This window comes from Falco peregrinus, chromosome 1, assembly GCF_023634155.1.
Source record: "Falco peregrinus isolate bFalPer1 chromosome 1, bFalPer1.pri, whole genome shotgun sequence".
Taxonomy (NCBI): Eukaryota; Metazoa; Chordata; class Aves; order Falconiformes; family Falconidae; genus Falco; species Falco peregrinus.
Window position 1 is genome coordinate 26,967,526 of NC_073721.1, and position 22,881 is coordinate 26,990,406.

General features: G+C 37.0%; 1 protein-coding gene across 5 annotated transcripts in view; it reads left to right on the top strand.

Annotated features, from left to right (window-relative positions):
• Window positions 1-20,629, top strand: part of IDE (insulin degrading enzyme) — a 70,418-nt gene extending 49,789 nt beyond the window's left edge. For all 5 annotated transcript variants that reach the window (XM_055791768.1, XM_055791990.1, XM_055791812.1 and 2 more), the window contains exons 18-25: window positions 481-572; window positions 2,924-3,035; window positions 4,092-4,259; window positions 7,098-7,370; window positions 9,604-9,665; window positions 11,042-11,114; window positions 13,073-13,140; window positions 14,345-20,629. In XM_055791768.1, the coding sequence (XP_055647743.1) occupies window positions 481-572; window positions 2,924-3,035; window positions 4,092-4,259; window positions 7,098-7,370; window positions 9,604-9,665; window positions 11,042-11,114; window positions 13,073-13,140; window positions 14,345-14,440 (944 nt within the window). In that variant the 3' untranslated portion in view covers window positions 14,441-20,629. The remainder of the gene's footprint in view (window positions 1-480; window positions 573-2,923; window positions 3,036-4,091; window positions 4,260-7,097; window positions 7,371-9,603; window positions 9,666-11,041; window positions 11,115-13,072; window positions 13,141-14,344) is intronic.
• Window positions 20,630-22,881: the final 2,252 nt, after the last annotated feature.

Sequence of the window (22,881 nt, forward strand, 5' to 3'; positions counted from 1 at the left end):
ATTGCAAAAATTGTGTATTGTTAGTTACAAAGGTACTATCAAAACGGCATATTGGAGTTAAGGTTCCTTTTTTACTCTAAATGGTAACTGCACAGTCCGCTTCTCAAGCGTTGTAAACTACATGCTGCCTGTTTAGTTCATCACTAAAGCTTTATCTTGGAACACCACCTGAACGATTACGATTGCAACTGTTTTCTCTGGAGATTGTGTGTTTGCTCAGCACAATTGGCGAGAAGGCTCTTTTTTTTTTTTGAATCTGGGTCAAGACAGTATGTGAATTCTAAGCAAAACAACCAAATGATGACTGCTGCTATTTAGACCTGGAAATTTTCCAGTGTTTCATTTTTAAGGAGAGATTCACTTTTTTATGATAATGAGTTTCTTCTCCTCTAAGAAATGCGCTGTATCTGATGATGAGTTAGGTGTTACTTAATGTAAAAACACATGTAATTGATCTAACTGTCTAAATATCTATTCTAGATGTCACTCTTCCCCGCCTCAAGGCCTTTATAGCTCAGCTGTTGTCACGGTTACACATTGAAGCTCTTCTCCATGGCAATATAACAAAACAGGTTGGTGTGATACTTCCTTTAATAAAACAATTTTTATTTAAAAGCAGCATAAAAAATGGAAGATTAGTTGTAATCTTCTCAGATTAATCTTCTCTTAAAGCAGTTTTGCCAAATGTGGTTTCATAATTTGACTTTGTACTTTTTTATCTTTCTGGGAGTATCATAGTGTTATGTTTTCCCACCTCAGATTTATTAGGCTAAGTGCTGCCCTTGTATTGCTCTTGGAACTTTAATGAAAAGCAACTTATGATCTAAATATTTTAAAGTGTGTATTGCATATCATTACTGTGATGTGATCAAGCTGCATAAGGAATGATGTGCTGCAGATCCTGCTTTTCCGTTTAAAAGTTTCACACTAACTAGCAAAGACTTAAGAATCCAGGACTGTTCCAAATGAAGTATGATGCACAAAGCTAAACAGGAATGGTGGGCCATAAAAAATGTCAGCTCTCACTTGTGTCTTTTTGGAAGTAAAAATCCCCAAACTTTTGTTCTATCTTACATTAAAACAGTAATGGTTTATATTTGCATAAGAAATTTAAGCAAATATTTGAATATATGTACCAAAACAAAATCTAGTACCTTTCTTAAACATTTCTGCATTCTTTTTTTGTAGAACTGGTATAGCAGTATTTCTGTGTTTAACCAGCTTTTGATACTTCTCTAGATGTTATAAACACTGCTAGTGACTGTTGAATGTATGGAGAAGAAAGATAACTAGCAAGGAGGGGAAAAATAAAAGGATGAAGGAGCCAATAGCACTGGATACACAAAGTTTTCTTTCTCAAGGATGTCTCTAAAATATTTTTTAAATTATCTTATAGATTATTTTTCATGTGGAGGAATGTAAAAAATATTGACACTTTTTTCCTTCCTTATTTCTTACACATCTGTATATGAAAATCAGTTCCTTATGAAATATAACTGAATGACCAGATTTTTTAGATTTCCATGACGATGCAGTCATAGCAGAGAAATACATTTTTTAGTTGGCATAATGGGTGGCTATTGAAGAGTCCTGCAGCTGGAGAACTGGGAGGGTTGTACTGTTATGCCCATAGCTGTGTAATGTTTAGAAATGATCTGCAAACCTCCCTGAACAGATGCAGGTAGGAAAACTTCTCTGTCCTTCAGTGCCTGTGATGTGATCATCATTGACAAAGCTCAGAGATTTTAACCTGGCTCTAAGAATTTTTTCCAACTAAAGTGAAATCAAAATTTACGGACTTTTGTGACACCTTTCAATACTGAAAAAATTTTTAGTGACTTTAGGAAAAATTAGACCGATCCAGCAGCTTAAAATTCCCATTTCTTCTTGAATTAATTTAATTCTGGTATTTTTTCTTTGAATGTTCCTTTTATTTATTTGCTGCAAGTGGATGAATAGTAAACTAATCCAGTGCAAAACATCTGTCTGAACAGTCTTGTGGTAAATATTTTGTTTTAATATGGTGACCTGATTGGAAGAATATATAGTACTTTCCTCTAACCTTTCAAACTGTGTTTTGTTAGACCTTCAGTCTTTTTGTCTTTGATGTTGGGTGGGGCATCTGTTTATTAAGTTTTCAGACCTTTTGTATGTTTTTGGTAAGATCACTTGTGTTACGAGTTTGTGGCAGTGCAGACTGAAAGATTTTGGCTTTCAGCTAAAACGTAGCAAGTTACTGTAATTCCATTATGCAGGCTACAAGAACATACAACCCTTAACAGGTAAAGCTTTTGAAGTTAAATCCTTCAATGAAAGCAATGATTTTTAAAATTTGTTCACTGTTTATCGTTGTTTAATTATTATTATTTTAAGACATCAAATACAAGGAAGTGTCTGGGAAATGAGTACTAATACTACCAGCATATCAATGGCATGCATGTTTGAACTTAATCGTTAATTCGTTTTCTTAAAATTCCATCTGCTGAGATGTCATTTGCTTTGCAAATATACACTGTAGATACCTCGTTTTCAAACTTTGAAAGATGAGTACATCAAAGTGGTGAAAGGAAAGGAAAAAAAAAAAAGGCCATTGAACTTTTAATTTCAGAAGTGTTAGGGAGGAGTAGAGGTACTTAAACAAGTAGACAAGGTAAATGTAAAAAAAAAAAAAAAAAGTAAAAAAACCCACCGCAAAACCCTTGTTCCCTGACCCCTGCTTCCTCTCATCTCCTTAACTTCTACTGTATTTTTATTAAATTACAATATCCCTACTTTCTTCTCTCTCTCTCTCTTTTTTTTTTTTTTTTTTTTGCTTTCCTTTCCCCCTCTTATGTCACCATCAATAACTGGAAAGTCTTAACCCTGCTGTTAGGTACAGAATAACTAATGAACATTAAAAATCCTTTTTTGTTTTCTCTTCCAGGCTGCATTAGGAATTATGCAGATGGTTGAGGACACTCTCATTGAGCATGCTCATACAAAGCCACTCCTTCCAAGTCAGCTAGTGAGGTACAGAGAAGTGCAACTTCCAGACAGTAAGTTAAATGATTTATTTAAATTTTTTAAATGCATATTAAATTGAAATTCTGTTTGCTAATGGCATTTTAAAACGAATATTGCTCTGTTGCTAGGAGTTTGTTTTGAAATCAGACTTACTCCAAATTACTTTAAACTTCAAATTTAAAAATATAATCAAGGTGTGAGTTTTGTTAATAATATTATACACTAATATATCATCTTTCTGGTATACTTGAAAATTAATTTGATTTCCATTTTAATCTGTGTATCTAAATTGTACTGCTTGGGAGCTGGAACTAGATGATCGGTAAGGTCCCTTCCAGCCCAAACCATTCTATGATTTTGTGATTCAGTCTGAGTTCATTCGGTATGATTTATGGAAATAAGAGCCTTGTCCCACTTTTTGCTACACATAGTATACATATTTGAATAAGAGCCATCCTTTGAGCACTTTCGAGTATTTATTGACCATTCAGTGAAGGATTGTCCTAAAATGACTCTTGCTTTTTAAGAAAACTATAAGCTTTCACTCAAGTAATTCTGGGTTTTTTCTAATATAAATCTGATCTCATAGTGCTTATGTATGATTTTTTTTCTATTGTGAAAAAAAATATATATAAGAAAGGAGGCTTAAGGCATTGCTGGGAGTTACACAGGAGTGATGACATACATAGCTACACAGCCAAAGCCATTTATCCATAGCTGATAATCAGCCTGTGGAAACTTACTATATACCAAAGAAGCTATTGGTATTGACAAATTGTCTTTAGAAGCTATTTACACAGTAGAAGCAATGCAGAATTCCACTCTTGTTCCGAAAACATTTGTTTGAGGAGAAGTAGACAGTTTCAATTTACTTGCCAATTTGCTTGGGCTATGACATTTCAATATGTTAAAATAATCTTTTCTGTATTTGTTTCAAGAAAAGTATGCTGTTAGTGGAAATTCTGCTTTAATAGTCCTAGACCATTTATTATAGCTCCATTTCACAAGTGATAGACCATTATCCTTTTACTTGTGGACAATAACAATATACATTTTTATGAACTTAAATATTTTAACTTTGTCTTTAGGAGGTTGGTTTGTATATCAACAGAGAAATGAAGTTCATAACAATTGCGGCATTGAAATATATTACCAGACAGACATGCAGAGCACTTCTGAGAATATGTTTTTGGAGCTCTTTTGTCAAATCATCTCAGAACCATGCTTCAATACTCTGCGCACCAAGGAACAGTTGGGTAAGTTTCCCCACAGTGATTAAGTGTCTGTATACACACATGTGTGCATACTCACGACTTACATGAGGCATGATGAGGTGTTCTTTCCCTGCTTAGTGAATGCCATTTAAAGGGCACTTGGTAAATGTAAACAATTTTAACTGCTGATGACTCAAAGGGATGTTACTGTGCACAGACTCTAAAGTGAGAGGAAGCAAGCATAATTTTAAAGATAAGTCTGAAATATCTGAAACCAACTCTGGCTTAAAAAAAAACTTGATCACTGTACAGACAATTTCTTATTTAGAATTTTTGTCAGAAGGAGATTAGATCAGTTTCCTAAATTTTAGATCTTCTTAAAGAATCAGTAGTAGTTCAGTCTTTTCTGCTTGTGATCCTACTTACAGGTACACTTGATGATTCATAAGCCCTATCTTAGGGATACTGCTGTATGGGTAATGGTAAGCTGCCTTGTTGCTAAAAACCTAAATACGTTTCAGGCTTTTTAAGAATACAGCTGTTCACCTATAAGTACAAATAATTGTTACCTGAACCAGTAAGACTTGAGAACTGGTAAGGTTGTTCCAAACAGGGTAACAAGGAGAGACAGAGACTTTGAATGATGGCTTGCATGACTGAAATACTGACGAGGAGGAGTGCAGTTTTTCCAAAGGTGAGAGGCAGGAGAATGTCTCAGTGTGATGACTATGAACTACCAGGAATGTCAGGCAAGATGAACCCTTTTGTGAGCAGCTAGCAGAACCAGCCATACCATATTCATCATAGGGATTTAAACTGTCTAGATACCTGAGAAAATAGGGCTGGACCTAGGTTATTTACCAAGTTTTTGAAATGTGCTGGTGGCAGGTTTTGTGTAGAAGTTGGAGGTAACAGCTAAAGAGAAGAGGGGGAAACAATAAGGAAGAACTTTATTTTTCCAGCACTGTGTAACTGCCAAATGATAGAGTTCACAAGACTTAGGAGGGAAGACAGTTGAAGTACCAGCAAAATTCAGTAAACTTTATGGAATTGTTAATAAAATCTCAGAAAGCTAAGGGAAAGAGAAATTCAGGAGTTACCAATTCACTAAACAGTAGAAGCAGTAACAAGAACTCATTCAATAAATGCTTTAGCAGTATGAGAAAAAGGAAAATTTAACAGTGGTGGAACAAAGTGTCAAAATGTTTTAGGATGGCTTTGTTAGTTTTCACTTAACATGTCAACTGTGACCAGATGATTTCCAAAATAAATACTGGTGATCAAAGTCCGGCTTACCTCTGAACAGGAAAATAACAGATTAAAGCTTGTTCAGGTAAATTAGAAGCTTTTAAAGAGTTCAGGCATGATGAATTCTACATTACATCAAAAAAACCCAACCAACCAAACAAAAGAAACCAAACCATAGCAAAACCCAAAACAATCAAAATCATGGAATCTTGGAATTGGAAGTCTTATAACTGAGAATTTGCGGGTGATAGATGAAAAACTGGAAAAATAAATATGGGTGAATGTTTTATGCTTCCTTAAAAAAGGAAAGAGAAGAGCAGAGCAGTGAGCTTAATTTTGATTCCTGGAAAACATGGAATAAGTTATCAAACCAGTTCTGAATTGATAAAAGTTAAATGAGAGACTACTACTGAACAAACTCAGGTCAAACGAACCTAACTTTTTTGTACAGACTTTGGCTGTATGGATGGAAGTGGTGATGTCGTAGGTCTCTCTTTGATAGTATGAAAGGCACATAATATTCTCAAACAAGCTAGAGAGAGCGTCTAGGTGGAAGTGCTACACATTTGGATGCAAGACTGTTTGGAAGGTCGTGACTGGAGAATAGATAATAGTTCTTTTGAAAAATTGTGTTCTACAGAGCTCTATTGTCATCCAATGCTTTCTAGTATTTTAATCAAAACTCTGGATGATAGAAGAGTGAATGTAGTTACTAAAACTTCAGATAATACCAAGCTGGGAGAGGCTGCAAGTGTGTGGAAAGATAGAATTAGAATTCAAAATTAGTTTGACATTTTGGAAACAGGACTTGAATGAAGATAAGATGCGGTTTGGTAGGAACAGTTTGGCAGGTATAATCAATGGCACAGATACAAGCTCGGAAGCAGCTGGCTAGGTAGCAGTTGTACAGAATACAATCCACAGGTTGCAGTGGATCAGAAGTAGAACATAAATAAGCGGTGTCGTACTGCTGTGAAAAACACTGGGATTTATAAATGGGAGCTTCCAAGATGCACATACAGTAATAGTCCTATATCGTTCATGTAAGGACTTTGAAATACTTATCTGGTTTTGACATATAAGCATCAAGCAATTATTAGAGAGCTATAAAACAACATTGAAAAGACTGAAATGTGACAGTTTTGTTATTATAAGAGGAGGGAAAGACCAAAGAAAGGCTTAGTGGTTCAGATAAGCAAAAGCTGCAACAAAAATGAAGGGAGTAATGCTTTCTTTGTATCTAATTGAAATAGTGGGTTTACATTGCAGCAAAGAGAATTCAGGTTAGATATGATGAAAAAAAAATAATAAGTTCCTAATGTTGAGTCTAATGAAGCACTAGAATGCAGCTTAATTTTGAGCTACCTAAGCCTGATGACAGAATTCCTTTTGTTCTGTCTTGGTCTGCCTCATCTCCTCCTTGCCCCTCCCCTGAACTGATATTTACCTTGTTGAAATAAAGATGTTTTTTAAAAAAATACCATGGCATATTTTGAAAACCTGCATTATTTCCTTTATAATACATAATTAAACTTTGCATAAAATTACATTCCTGCCAAATGTGCCACGTTTGGCAAACAACACTGGAACAAGGGACGACTTTTAGTCTCTGACTGTTCTTGTTTTGCCAAGGTTACATTGTGTTCAGTGGTCCACGTCGGGCAAACGGCATACAAGGACTGCGATTTATTATCCAGTCGGAAAAGCCACCACACTATTTAGAAAGCAGAGTTGAAGCGTTCTTAAAAACTATGGAGAAATGCATAGAAGATATGACAGAAGAGGCCTTCCAAAAACACATCCAAGCTTTAGCAATTCGTCGTCTAGACAAACCAAAGAAGCTGTCTGCAGAATGTGCTAAATACTGGGGAGAAATCATTTCCCAGCAGTATAACTTTGACAGAGGTAAGACAAATTATAATTCCTTTAAAACTGAATGCTGTAGTTTGGCTACACTTGTGCCTCTTGAGTGTCATATTCGTTTGGGAACAACTTAAATTTTTACATAGCCTTTGCATAATTTCATATAGGTTTTGGATTTGTGTCCTCTAGGTTGTATTTCTTCCTTCTTCCCTGAGAAAATACCTCATTTGTGGAGCCTGTGCTCTCACTGCTGTGGGAGCCATTAGTAATAGAGATTAGCGTGCTCCCTAATGCTCAGCCACGTGATGGGAACTGGTGAATGTGACCTTCATTGACTTTCCGTTCTTCCCCTTAAAGTTCATTGAGACATAGAGTAGGTCGAGGATTGGAAGTGGTTTGAATGCAAATGTCGATGTCGCATAAACTCAAGTTTCTTTCTGTGATGTTCAGCTGTCTGTATTACCTACATGCCTAACCCTTGACTGAGATTCAGATACACTTTGACAGTCCTGACAGTGCACACATTCACATGAACCCTGTTCCTCTTCCCACTGTGCAGTTCTTTCGAGGGAGTGGTGGCAGAGGCAGCAGGTATCTTGACTGACATGTGGCCTGCCTCAGCTTAGAGTAGGCTTGAAGAAACATAATTTTTTTTTCCATCTGTGATACTTTGAAGATTTTAAACTTACAGAAAACCACGAGATCCAACTTGTAGTACTGTTACTGAAAACGGACGGACAGTTATTTGCATTGTGATCCTACATAGTATTTAAGTTGTGTTTTTCCATTTTTCATCATTGTTTGAAGATTTTTAATCTAAAATGCTGAGATATATTAGTAATATAGTTTCTAACGTAAAAAAACCCCAAACAGCTTTAGGTAGAGATCAGCATTTCCTCACGCTTTCAGGTCTCGACTCTTTATTCAGAGCTACAATTTTCCATCTTCCTCCATAATATACTTCCTACATAAAACTCACTTTGTATCCTGTGCTTCTCTTCAGCTTTACATGCACAGTATTGAGCATGTAAATATCACAGATTTCCACAATAGCAAATACAGTCATTTTGGTTGACAATGATTAACTGAACTGGTTTAATCATAAAGAGTTTTGAATTGTTATCTAGCTTGGTCTCGAGAGAATGAGAACTGCTGACAAGGTTTCATGCTTAAGTATAAGGAGAGGCTCAGGAACTTACCCCATCGAGTACTTTCTGTGTGTCCAATGAAACAGTTTAATTTTTCTCTGCCTTAAGTGTTTCTGTTTTTACTATACTTGGATCTATATTTCCTCTCTGGAATATCTGACTGCTAGCTGTAGCCATATCTTTAATATCTAAATCCCACTCAAGTTATTACTTCCCTTGATTTTTATATCTTTAATTCCCCTCTACCCACTAGTAATTTTATTTCATTAATAATTCTCTTGTCAAAATCAGAAATTCGTATTCCAGCCTGAAGAAGTAAAGGGTTTTTTTCTTCAGGTTTTTACATTTTTATTATGACTACTTTTATGGTTTTGCTTAAAAATTTTATCTCAAATGTAATTAATTTTTGTTGATTTTTCAAAGATTTATTTTCTCCATGTAGAAATTCATATTAATGACTTACAGCCTGCCTCACAGACTTGTTAGCTGCATTATTTGTTCTCTTGCATGCACACATTTCTTTCTTGATCTTCCTGCTAAGAAAAGCAAGCATGTCTGCAACAAAAAAAACATTCTGGCTTATGCAGGAATGATATTTCATGATTAGTTCATTAAAATTTAATTTATATGAAGCGATGTAGCTACTGAGACACATTGTTTCCAGATACCTCAAAGGTTATTGTTACTTAACAGGTATGACGTAGGCACTATTCCTTACATTTATTTAAAAGTACATCCTGCCAAGGTGCATCCTACCATCCTGTTCCCTAACTGTGAATAAAAGGCATCTATAGTCAGGCTGCGTTAGAAGTGTGTAACATTGATTTGAAGATAATATGTAGGAGTGTCTTTTTTAGCTACTGAATAACGTACAGTGCAGTCGGTATTCTTCAAACGTGCACTTTTTTTGGTAAATCAAGTGGACTTGCTGAAGTAAAATATTCTGCCAAGCTTCCAATGATACTTCTAGTGATGCAAGTATTAGCTTGAAAGTTAACAGTGAAAGGCTTATCATTTGCAGTCAATTACAGCATCTGTATTTGAAAGAAATATACTTTGAATAAGTAGTGTGCTAATAACCAACTACGATTTGCAGACTTGTTCTAATTTTTGCTATTGTTGTGCAGATAACATTGAAGTGGCTTATCTAAAGACCTTGACCAAGGATGATATTATACAGTTCTACAAGGTAATTTAGTGATGTAGTTGGAAAGGGCTGTAGATATAACTGGATGTTATTTGTGTGAACTATGAAAGCATATAGTTATGCCTGTTTTAGGTAGATGATATGATTGATGCAGATACCTTAATAATAATAATCTTGTTTCCTGGATCTGACTTAGTTTAATGGCATCTAGCTTACTGTAAAATTTGTGGAGAAGGATTGGTTTTTGTTACGGGTTTTTTTTCTTCTTACCAGCTCTTAGTCTTCTCTTGTCTCATTTATCCTTCCTTCATGAATAAGTTAGGCAGAACAAAGGAGCAGCATAATGATGCAATAATTGTATGTTGCAGCTCAGCATGAAGTTGCTAGACAGATATCTAATATAAGCAATTGAAATACTAGGGGTGCCCCCCCCCCCCCCCCCCCCCGAATAAATTGGGCCTCATTCTTTTCATTTTGTAACAGTTTTCATGGACAGTGATAATTCACTAGATTGTGAAATGTACGTAGTATTTTATTACTTACAGAGCAGCTAATAGCTCAGGGAGTACTTTGAAAAATAATGTAGATATATATCCTTGGAATTCATTATTGGATGGAAAAAATTCTGCCCGTGAAGCAGCATGTGTATGTGTGTATCTGTGTGTTCTTGTTTTTCTTTCTTAGAAGGGGGCTAGTGTTATTCCAAGTCATTTCTCTTTTGTATTCAGTTTTATTATTTTCACTATCCAAGGTCATTTTATATTAGCATCTATTTTTATGGGACAGTCTTAATGCTTAAAACTGGTTCTTATTTACATGGCACAGTGAACACTTAACATTTTAGTCTTTTTTTTTAATTATTATTATTAATAGTATGATAGCATGGGTGAAGATTGCAACAAATACAAACTTAGTAAATGGAGTTCTTGTAGCCAGCCATCGTTTAATAAATACTAACTTGATTCACATTCTGGTTTTGTAGAATTATATACTATTTTGCTTACACTAATGCTCAATACATGATTATCCAGTATTCCAGAGCAGAAATAGCTGGCTAGATTGGTGAGGTAGTCCAGCTGAGTTAAATAATTGTGTTCAGGGTGATATGCTTCCAGAAGGCCGCTAGGGATTGAAAATTCTGCAGAGATTTTAGGTTGCATTCCTGATAATGTGATAGTTAATGGCTGAATTTATGTTACTTCCAGTTTTTCTGAGTCCCAAACAGTAGATAAATTCCTTAACTTGTTTGTAAAATAATTCAAAGTACTGTATGGATGGCTCTTAATAATATTTGAAGTGACATCCCAAAATTCATCCCTCATTTTAAAGCTTAAATTAAATGCTTTCATTCTTCTACTGTTTTATAATGTCTGAGTGATACTTCCCACACCTGAAGGACTTGATGTTTTTTACTGTAGGTGCTGTTGGCAATAGATGCTCCCAGAAGACACAAGGTATCAGTACACGTCCTTGCAAGGGAAATGGATTCCTGTAAGTATTGTGCTGAATATAGCATTTAATCAATTCCTGTTCAAGCAAGTCCTAGTTAAAGACAACCATGTTATGTGATACAAATGCACTGTAAGAAGAACTCAGCCCTGGAGTTTATATATGTTTCAGAGGAAAAAGTATTTCTTTTTACAGGTTTTCTTCACATGGGTGCTTCAAATTTTCTGATTGATGTTTGTGACAAAGTTCTTCAGCCATTCTGAAGTGTATCGATACTAAAACTTGGTATCTTAAACTAGCACCTAGTTCTTCAACAGGCTATTTTAAAACAAACTTAAAACTCTGTAATAGTCCTACAGGGAAAAACAAAATTCGGATTTGCAGTTATCAATACAATGTGGTGTGGTGTGGTTTGGGTTGGGTTTTTTTCCTGACAAGCAATGAATGAATCCACAACTTTATTCAAGCACTGCTAAAGGGAAAAAAACACCACAAAACAACCACCAACCAACCCTCTGGGAATGCAAACATTATATTTCAACTTGAGAAAGTTGAAGTTTATTCAGGTTTTATTTTCAAATAATCTAGATTAGCTGTGCATTGTATACTGTGGTGTTCTATGTTAGAATTCAAGAAGGAAAAGATCAGAAGTGTTTTTCACTAATATAAATAAACAGAAGGGAAAAACCTCTATGTTGTTCTGTGCGGATTTTGTACCAGTTTTACTGGACTTAAATTCCAACAAGTAACTGGTTGCAAAATCAAGACTATTAAAGGCTTGTCCATAGAACAGAAAGAAGCAGATAGCTGTGTGCCTGTCATGAAACACTTCCAGTCTCAGAATGATTGATTTTTTTATGGTACTGTGGAATTTGTAACTCTGCAGCTGAGTAAGGAAGAATTGCTTCAAAGCATCTTTCCAGTTTTCATGACTAGTCATTGCTAAGTAGAAATATTTCTAATAATTTTCCTATCTAGAGAAGACTTTTTAAAGTCTAATAATTATATTGCCAGAATGGTTTAGCATTTGCTTGAAATACTATCTTCCTAAGACAAGGGTGAGCATGGGAGAAAACCTAACAAGTGGTTACTCTTACAGAGATTACAGCAAGGTATTCTCTCCTACTTCTCAGTTGTAAACCATTTAATCTGGCAAGTGGCCTCTCTTCTGCCGTGAAAGAGAAATTGGAACTTTAATGTGTTTTCTGTGGCTCCAAATGAGCATTCTTCCAAGAGCAGGTGCCCATCCTCTAGAGAGTAACACAAAGGAGGAAGGCTAAAAAGCTTCCCAGAGAGAACCCTTCCTCTTGGAGGCAGACACACCGTTTTCTGAGAGTGGAAAAGAATCGGAAGCAGTAGAGTAGAAATCTTGGATTTAAGGAGGGCGAAGCACTTGAACTCCCAGGGTGAAGGTTAGGGTTGAAATTTGAGTATGGATGTAGGAGGCCAGTTTAAGGAATTTAAGACTAGAAGTTCTCATGGACAAGTAGATTGGATGCAGGAAAAAGTTTTGGGGGAACTGGAGTAGGGCATGCGTGGGGATGGGCACAGAAGGCTTGGGGTTGCTATCCAGAATTCTGGTACGTAGAGTAACCCTCACGTGTCCGTAGGCCTGTCCGCGCTAAAAGGTGTGCTGTTGTTGCATTGCTCTTGTTGCATACACCAATGGCATTTACTACTGTTCTCAGAATCCATGCTGAAAAACAATGTTAAGTATTCATTGATCTGTAGGTTAGCAATTTTTATTTCTACATTATAATGTGTAAGTAAAATGAATAAAAGGCACTGCCCCAGCACATGTTCTCAAGTCAAATCATGGATTAAGCTCTTTGTATTGCTACAGACAGCCATGGATATAAAAGCAAAATCTTCCGAAAATCTTATGTACAGATACTTGAAAATTAATAACCTGTGATACCTCTTATAAAAGAAAACAGTTTATTATGTAAAAGGTACTGATTAAATTATGGTCCTGAATTAATTTTGCTGATGTTAAATAGGCCCTGTTGTTGGAGAATTTCCATGCCAAAATGATGTGAACCTGGCACCAGCACCACCACTACCACAGGTAAAAAGAAAAAACACACAAAAAATCCCAGCCTGTATTCTTAATATGGAAGTTTAGTATTATTAAATATAATATATAAAATATATTTATGTATAATATGTATAAAAATATAGGGAGAAATGAACTTCTTTAATTTCATGCTGTTGTGGGGCTGACATTTCAGCTGTTTTCCACATGCATTGTTATCCTTAATAACAGGGAATTTTCCTGATTTTTTTTTTTTTTTTTCCTTTTTAACAGTCTGTCTTGTTACCTTTTGTTCCTTCTAGTCCATTGAAATGAAAGCTAATAGTAGTAGTAGAGTATCTACACTGTGGAGTAAATACAGATTATTGTCTGGAAATACTGATTTGTATATGATCAGATGTGTCAAGAGAAAGATGCATATGCATCAACAATTTTATCATCTTTGTTAAAAACAAACAACAACAACAGAAAAACAACCCAAACCCAACAACAACAAAACCAACTATCTGGTCATTATCTTAAATCTTAAAATATTAATGCATATTCCTGTCAATGTGTAACCTGTGGAGGAAGAAATTTGACAAATTCTATGCATAAAAGTATTATAGATTTCACTTTGTGGTTCAATATGATAGCACTGGACCTTAAATGAATTTTCTTGAAGAAGGATGGTAGTGTTTGCCCCAGCAGATAATTAACTTTTCACAATGCAGTAGTAAGTAGATTTGTGTTCTTATTCAGAAATAATAGGCGAGGTAATCACCATGGGTGGAGATTTCTTTATGAATTATATGTGGCTATGTTAACCATTATGACTGAAATATTTAAAAGTTGCTTTGTTACTGCAACTAAAAATAATAGCTCATTGAATTGCTATTGTTTTTATGATCTTACCTCTGATATTCAAAGAGTAGGTGGGATGTTTTGAAGTAGAATTTGTAAATGTAAAGACAAGCTCTGCATTTACTAAAGTTCCTGCCATTATTAGTAATGCAATTACGGCATTATAGCTGTTGTTTTAAATTATCTAGAGTAAATATGAAACCATTTATTTTATAAGAAATAACACTGTATTTTGGGGATCTTGTAATAATGAAGCATGAATCACTAACATAGAAAAGAGCAAGAAAGATGTTCATATGTAGCTGTAGCAAAAGTTAAAATAAAAGCAAGGAATTTCTCACTTTTCTGATCAAAGATATTGAGCAGACTTTCTCTTGCGTACGCTTCTTTGCAGCCAAGTGTGATTGAAAATATGACAGAATTCAAGCGCAGTCTGCCACTGTTTCCACTGGTGAAACCACATATCAATTTCATGGCTGCAAAACTGTGAAGAACCCCAATGGATGAAGAAATGCAAATGATCAGTACTGACATGGTTTCAGGGGACTCCATGATGAACAAAATTATTAAAGATCATTAGCATAAATGGTTCTGTCCGTTATGAAAGCCCCAAATTACTACTCGGTTCATTTGACATTAGCTGTGTGTTAGGAATAGAGAGCATATAAAAATCAGTTGTGGTCACGTGTCATTTATATAACAGACTACCTGTTGAAAACCAAAATCAACTGAAACAATAATAATAAAAAACTTGTAGATGCAGTATATTTTTAAAATAGTATATCCCTTCACATTTTCATTTTGATAAAATAACCCTCCAGAGCAAAAACAATGGCTTGAAATATCCTCGTTACTCTTGAAAAACAGCGTTTAGTATCCCAATAATTATCTTATTGGGGGCTGGAAAGGGTGAGAAAAGTAGGTCCTTTTTGAGATGGGGTCAACAATTTTTCTTAAAAATAGGGACTTACACATTTTTTTGAAGTGACGTGTTGAATGATACTTTTTTAATTGATCCTTAATGCAACCAACATGTTTTCTATTTAAGTTTTATGAAGACCAGGGTGGGGAGGGGAAAGGAAATTTGACAACGCAGTAGTAAGTGAGAGAATTGTCTTAATGAGCATAATTGAAGACACGGGCATGATTTTAATCTTTCTATACAGATTTGGGGACATTTTATATTAAAACTAGTAAAATGCTGGAAACACTTTAATAGTGTATCTTACTTTTGTTACCAAAAGTATTGTCCCAGTCTCTTAATACTGTCAACATTCTGTTCAGTTTTTCAGTGTTATTGTGAATTGTTTCCATTTGGTATATAAAATACTTTATTTGGTGTCATTTTTTGTTTTCAGTTGTGCGTTTACTGGTGGAGAACTCGAGCTATTTTGCCTCATTTGTTATGTTAGGTCTAAGTCCAGCAAAGTACTTAATAGTGCAAATAACTTGAAGCACACCTTAGTTCTTGACTCAAGAACAGGTGAATGTCAAATATGGGCCCTGTAGTGAATCAGATACATCATTCTGATACATCTGCGTGGGTCCTTGTCCTTCAGGAAGGCGTTGGGACAGTGCAGTACTGGGTTAGCGGTACTGCTGTAGCACAGGCTGTGGTTTAGGTTGCATCACAAAATGTTTGTTCCTACTTCTTCTAAAAAGTCTGCGCAAAACCCAACAGGATCAAGAATTATGCTGAAATACTGTATGTATGTATCTCCATAATTTAGTAAACTGGGAAAACATTCGTGGTAACTAATCTTCACCAAGTTTACTGGCTTCTGCAGAGTTGTCTTGTACTTGAGACAGTCCCCAAATACAAAAAGGTAAGGGAGCATCTTACTAATGATGTTCTCCTACCTGCTTAATGCATAAAATCAATAGTAATAATTCAGACAGGAATAGAGTATGCAAAGCACCGAAGATATAAAATCTGTTCATTGATGGTGTTACTGTGAGTTTGCTTCTTACTGAAAGAACCAGAAACCAAGGCCCTGATGTGACACACATGTTGTCATATGTCAGAATCCCGATATATTTGATAGGGCTGTTCTTCTCCTTGAGTCAGTGTTCTTACACGGGCTTTGAAGCCAAAATAAATGAATGGTTGCCAGGGTAAGGGCCTTAAGTTGTGTTTTATCTGAGAGTCTCTTCTAATTGAATAAATGCAGTGTATTTAAAAGTTGTTTAAAGCCTAACAGTACATGTTTCAACCTATTTTTAATACATTTTTTGATAATTTGTGATGTAACCTGTTGCCAAAGAAGGGCACTAGCATTTTTTTGTAGCCCAAGAGGAAAAAAATTTAAACATATTATAACAAAAGCAGTAAAGGTGTCTCTGCTCACCGCATTTTTCATGGATCCTTCACATAAAATGGGCTTTTTACCCTCTTGCATTTCACTTTTGTTTATAGTTTTCCTTTAGTAAAAGTATTTGTATTATAGATATTAAAATTTTTGACAACATATTATAAAAATATATATTTTGGGATTTAGTATTTAAACATACCACTCTTATGGTGAATAAAATGAAATGGCTTCTATCGTGTGTAAAAATAGATATATATATATATATTCATGGAAGTACTATCAACTCTAATTTTAACAAATTATATAAATAAATTGGAATAGCAGTGTATTTAATAAAAGCTCACAAATCACGTTTTCCAGAGGAAAAAAAATGCAGAATTTCAGAGTTCTGTGACTGGATGTGGAAACCCATGTAGTTTTCCAGCAACTCTTAATTGATTTTAAGTGTTCTCCAGCATTTTACAGTTTCTGAGTTTGATATAGCAGTAAATTTTGATAAACTCAGGCATACTAATGGGTTCATTTTAATGGATCCAAAGCTGCAGTGTCTACAAGCAATAAAAAACTATCTAGAATACACTGTAATTCAATTTTAGTGCTTGTTAATTAGTTTATGTAAGAAACCATAAATTATTATTACATAACTGTAATTTTTGCAAGTGCTATTTTAAGCAGTTGATGTGGAATTGGGTGCATGTGACACAGCCAGTATGACAGAGTGCTAGAGTTATTCTGTTTACAATAAACAATCTGAATTTAATGTTTGGAGTTCTTAATTTGTTTCATTTCAGTTTTTTGCATACTGGTAATGTTACATCTATCAGTCTGTGCATGTTTTTTATTATACAGTGTTTTGCTATCCAGTTGCTTGGACTAGTTACTAGGCTGATACAGCATTGCTGGAAAAGTATTCCCAGTCACTTTCAGGGAAGTTTCAGAGGACTTCCCTGTGTGGCATCCCACACCTTTTAAGGTAGATCCATCTGTGTTGCTCTCTGAGTGTATGAAATCTTAATAATATAAAGGTAGAAATATTTGCACAAGACAGGATTTTAATTATCAAATCTGAAAGTGTAATTTCAGAGCAGTGCTGCAGCCACACTGAATTGTGCCTAGCGCAGCTTTACAGTGTCGCTTTTGAGAAATTACTTTCCCTGATCTCTTTTTTATGCGTGCCAAAAGATTATTTTTCGAAAGGTTAGGAGTAAGTGTGACTGTTAGAACAGTAAATAGTGTCAATTCCAAATTCTGACAGTGCAAAGATACAGGTCAGCAGGTACTTCTGCTGTTCCTAATGGGGCTACTTGAAGCAATATTTGACAGTTAGCAACATTAAGAGACAGGTTTTGTCCTTGGCATTGGGAAGAGTGGTTGGTACTCTCGGTGAAGAAATAAAACGCCTGCAACCCACCTGGAAAAGCATTTGACCCTGACATCAGGGCTCTCTTTCTCCACTCCTAGTTGTTAGGGATTGGTGTAAATCTTGACTCATTGGCTTTGTCTTTTGCAAAAATCAAGCTATCCAGATTGATTGTAACGTTAGTAGTATGTGAAATCTGAAGTCTACTTCAAAGGAAGAAAGTGTGTAAGGCCAAAGGCTCAGCAGAATGGGAAATGTCACAATTAAACCAACTTGAACTCAAGCATCTAAACAGAATTTAAGGTTGAAAATATTTATGGTTTCTTAAATTAAGATCTGTAAGCCACCCCAAGGCTGTTAATGGAAAGTGCAGCATTAAGGGATGTAGGCACCACACTGCCGAGCATTTGCTGCTGTTAACTTAGAGGACTCCCTCTGCAGTGATGCAATGCAAGTTCTTACAGTTCTTGGCTGTTTGTGCAGTGGCTGGGGGAGGATACACAGCTCCAAGTGGGCTTCAGGTTCCTGTTGCACTGAGCAAGGAATTGACTGGGCTTGGCCAATGGGAAACTCTAGTGAGAGGCGTCCAGGTTTAAATCCCACATCTTTCTGAGGATCCATCACCACCTCACTGTGTGTTAGCTGTCCTTCCTTCTGCTTCAGACTTCCATTACAGCTTTTCACTACCTGCTCGGCTTTCCTTTCAAGAAGGGGGAGTAAGGAATCGTGGTACTTCTGTAGTGACTGCCAAAGATAATGTAAACTTTTCACTGGAGCAGCAGCAGCTAGAACTCAGGACCCCCCTTCCAGCCCTCCCCTCCACCCGTACGCAGAACTGGGGATCCAGTGGTATGTGTGGGCTCATACATGCACATAGTCTTACTCTGATTAGAAGAGATTCCCTTCAAGAGAAGGGAATGAGGAGGTCCCCAAGCTATGTTACTAACCTCTGGGAAGTGGGGAAAAATAGGCTAGAGAAAATTCTAATAGAAGGTGGAAATTAAGTTGATTTTTTTGTTTGTTTGGTTTTTGGTTTTGTTGGTAACTCGCACTAACCACTGAGTTGTGGTGCAGAAGAACATGCTTTTTATGTGAAGTCTGTTGTAAAGGATGAACTCCTGTGAGGGCAGAGATAAAGACAACTGCTTGTGACTTCCAGGGAGATGTAGGAGATTGATACTAATGCATTTTACATAGTTAAGACTGAGTCATTTCAGAGCATGCGCAAAAATGGTATCAGGGATATCAATGTAGAAAATGTGGGTGTGTACAAATGTTAGTGAAAGCTGAGACTGGGTTTTGAAGATCACAATTTTGGACGTGATGCCTTTTAGTGGTCTTAAAAATTTGCTGAAGAGTGTTGAAGAGGTGTGCTTGATAAGGCAGTGCTGGAACTGGTTTAAACTACCAGAAATACGTAATCATTTCACAGCAGTAGTGCTCAAAAATGGTTCATTTGGTATTTTTCAGACATTCTAATTTGCTTTGGAATGAAGTTAGTTTAGCAGGGCAGGTTTCAGCCCAGTTGGTTATTTGTGCATGTGTGTAGAAGCCAGGGAAGTTCACAACAGATTAGTGCCCATCGGTGCTCTGGAGTCAGTAAGCTGTCAGCAGGTCAACATCTCCCCACTTTATCTTTTTGTCATTACAGTAACTTTTAGCTTGCCTAACACTTGTGTGTTCCAAGCCTTCTGCAGTAGTAGGGGAAAAAAAGGTGTTTCTAACGACCAATTACTGCACGGGAAGTTCAGTGTGTTGAGATACCAGTATCATTCACTGGCACATACCTGTTAGGGGTGAATCTTCAGGAATCTGAAAAAAAATCTACGCAGACAAATCTGTTGTTCACAGATTTGATTAGTGTTAATTTCCAGACAAAAATGTAGGAAAACAACATAATTGTGACAATTCTGCAGCATTAAGTGTGTTTTAGGAACACAGGAATCTGTATGTATAACTTCATGTGGCATCTCCACAAGCTGATTGTTCAGTTCTGATGCTCTGTGTGTCACCTTCCGAGGCAGAAAGCTCCGGTGTTAATCTCGCATTGTGTCATGTTTCTCTGAGCAAGGTGAGGTTACCCACTGTTACATCAGCCAAAGGTGTCATTGATGTCCCTTTAGCACTGGGATGCACCGGGTGTGGGCTGCATGGGTTTTCTAGGATATTTTTTTCTGTGATTAGAACTTACCTTCTAATCGTGGCAAGCTTTATCCATAAAATTATACAAAGATGGCATTTACAGTATGTCTGAGCCTGGAGAGCCACACTGGACTGCTGCTGAAGCTCAGCCAAGCGGGAGAGGGAAGCAAGTAGGACTGCTTCAGAATTAATTTGAAAACAGGTGCTACTCAACCGCAGCAGGAGACTGATCTGCTGTTGTATGCACAATTTGTTTTTATTGCTGTGAATAATCTAATAAAAATGTACCTTATGCAGCCTTTTCCTGGAAGTGGGAATATTTAAGAGTGGAATAGGTTGTAGGCTTGATGTAATTTGAAGAATGTATATACAAAGAATGCTTGTAGTTTGGATTTTCCAATTGAATTTAAGTGTCAGTAATCATTAGTTTAAAGATGTGATGAATGTGAAAATACAAAAGATTGTATTAAGCTCAATGTATACAAAATGTAAGTGTGAGCTGGGGTGCTTGCCCACACAATGAACGACTTAATAAAAATAATGTTGAAATGGAAGATAATGCTTATAAATTGAAAGCAACTAGCTGCATGCCATTTTGCACTTGTCTGATAATCATGTCTATCCGTTATGTCACTGTGTATAAGTTACAAATTCCTGTGAAAAGGGGTCATGTGTTATGTCTGTAAACTACCAATGCACAACTGTGGTGCTGTATAGCTAATAATTGTATTCAGCTTTTTAAAATGTTGAATTGAGTAATTAAGAGTGAATACAAGACCTTGTTTTCAGGACAGTTCGTAGTGTCTGAACAATCGTAAGTTTCTTTTAGCTCTGAAAGCAACAGAATAAAAGTAGGAGAATCTCATTAATTTTTTTAGCTCTACATTCTCTACCAAACAGACAGACAGACAGACACACACACACACAGGCAGTTGAGATAATTATTAATTTCAAATTAATGGAGATAATAACTAAATCCTTAAGCTGGCCTAACAACTGGAGTAAATGTGTTGCCTTGTGGTGTGTTGATGGGCCTAGATTATAAAATGCGTATCTTAACAATGGTTTGGCATAGACTGATTAGTAATTTCAAATAATCTTAAATACTGTTGGAATAGCTTAATAGTCCTGGAAGTCTTGTAACATTCATGGATTTTCTTTAATTTGAGATCCGGATGCAGGGTCTCTGTCTTGCATAGAAAGAAACAGAGTCCTGTAGTTTAATAGCTTGTTGGGGTGAGCTTTAATTTGGCAATGTTAGATCTTCTGTGACAGAAATCTGTTACAAAGGTGCTGGTGGAGCTGCCTCGCTATTCCCCAGGAGTCACCATCCACCGTGCAAGCAAATAAATAAACCCCAAGATAACGTGTCTCTACATTTGTAAAGAATGCATTTGCTATGTAATAAATTGATCACTTTCTCTTAAGCTACAGTAAATAATAGACCTTCTCAAAACTGTGTGGAAAGATTTAATATTTCTGGTTGTGCAGCAGCTTAGGAAGAGGTAATTGTTCACAAAATAGACTGCAACACAAAATCAAAACAGAATGTAGACTTTAAACTTTTTCATTAAATAAGACTATAAGGGATAGTACAATCAGCTTAAACCGTTTTACTTATTCTGTTGGTAATTTCTGGTTTATTGAACATTCTGAGGTGCCCTCGTAAGTGATACCGCAGCCGTACTGGCCACAGCGTGCGCAGTCCTGGTAGCCGGGTACTGCAGGGGAGAGACTGCACGGTTTGGGAAGGTGTGAAGGGGATGGATGGTGCTACAGCATCCGGGGACCGACAGCAGCCTGTCGATCGCGGAAGCTGAATTTAGAATGTTTCTTCCTGGTCCTGACGGTGTGAATGGCTGAGGGCGGCCGGAGGGAGGGTGATCCCGTCGTTGCTGGCCTCTCCCAGTCTCGGTGCCTTGGGCAAACGGTGAGGTTCTGTTCCACAGCAGTTCCAGTCTCCTACTCACCCGATCTTTCCTTTTGTTCAAGATATTATTGTTACTACCTTTTCCACGACAGAAAGGACGTTTAAATATATCTCCTCTTTTCCAGTATTTATAGTGCGCTAATTAGTGCCGTTTCCAGCCAGTTACCTGTGCGGCCAGGCACCAGCTGGGGGTGCGTGTGGGGAATCACCTGCCCCATCTAGTCCCGGTCTGCGGAGCGAGCACCAGGACGGGCTGTTCTGGTCATGGTGAGGGAGACTGAAAGACCTAAAGCTGAAATTTTTTTGCCCCTTCTTGAGTCTTTAGAGCTCATGCTTCCCAAAATATTTTTTGACTTGGAAAGTCAAGAAGTGACTTAATTGACAGTAAATACCAAACTCTTCAGTGCCATTTTTACATTAATGAATTTAAGAGTAGGACTGCGTGCTTAATTTGCAGAGGAATGTTCAGGTTCATCATGTCATGCATATTGCGTAATTAATTCCTGCTGTTTGACAAGGTGGGGGTAAGGGAAGACCAGGAAAGGAAGAATTCATTAGTTTGGTTTTGTTTTCTTACCTGTTTTGAATTTTTTTTTTTTTTTAATAAATGCTATGCAAAAGAAGAAATCAATTTCGTAACTTAATTTGTAGAAAGTGGCAATTTTTTAAATGGAGAGTTTAATTTTCACCGCTTGGAAAACCGCATATACTTGAGAACAAAACTGCCAGCTGAAGTGCCGGGCCAGGAGCGCCGCAGCTTTGGGTGGCGCCTGTAGTTAAAGTCCTCCTCGGTGCTACCACGCGGCGGTGGCCGGTGCTCCCCGCAGCAATGTGCAGGGCTGTGCGGCTCGTCCTTCTGCATGAAAATAATTTTCTTCGTTCCGCTGAGGAAAAGCGTGTTTGTACGATTGTACAGAGACAGATTTGAAGAGAAGTTTAAATGCTTAATCGGAGGAAAATAAATCACTGTAAATCGCGGCGGTGGACCAGGCGTGTGCTTTAGGAGGCGCGGGGCTGCGGGGCCGCTCGCCTGGCCACGTTCAGCACCGCGCTCGGCGGCCGGTGCTCCCCGCCCGTCTGCGCCGGTGGCTGCGGCGGGGGGCGCGGGCGGCCGCGGGGCGGGGGCGGTGAGCGGCGGCGGGCGGGGCCGGGGAGGGCGGGGCGAGGGGAAGCGGATGGGCGGGGCC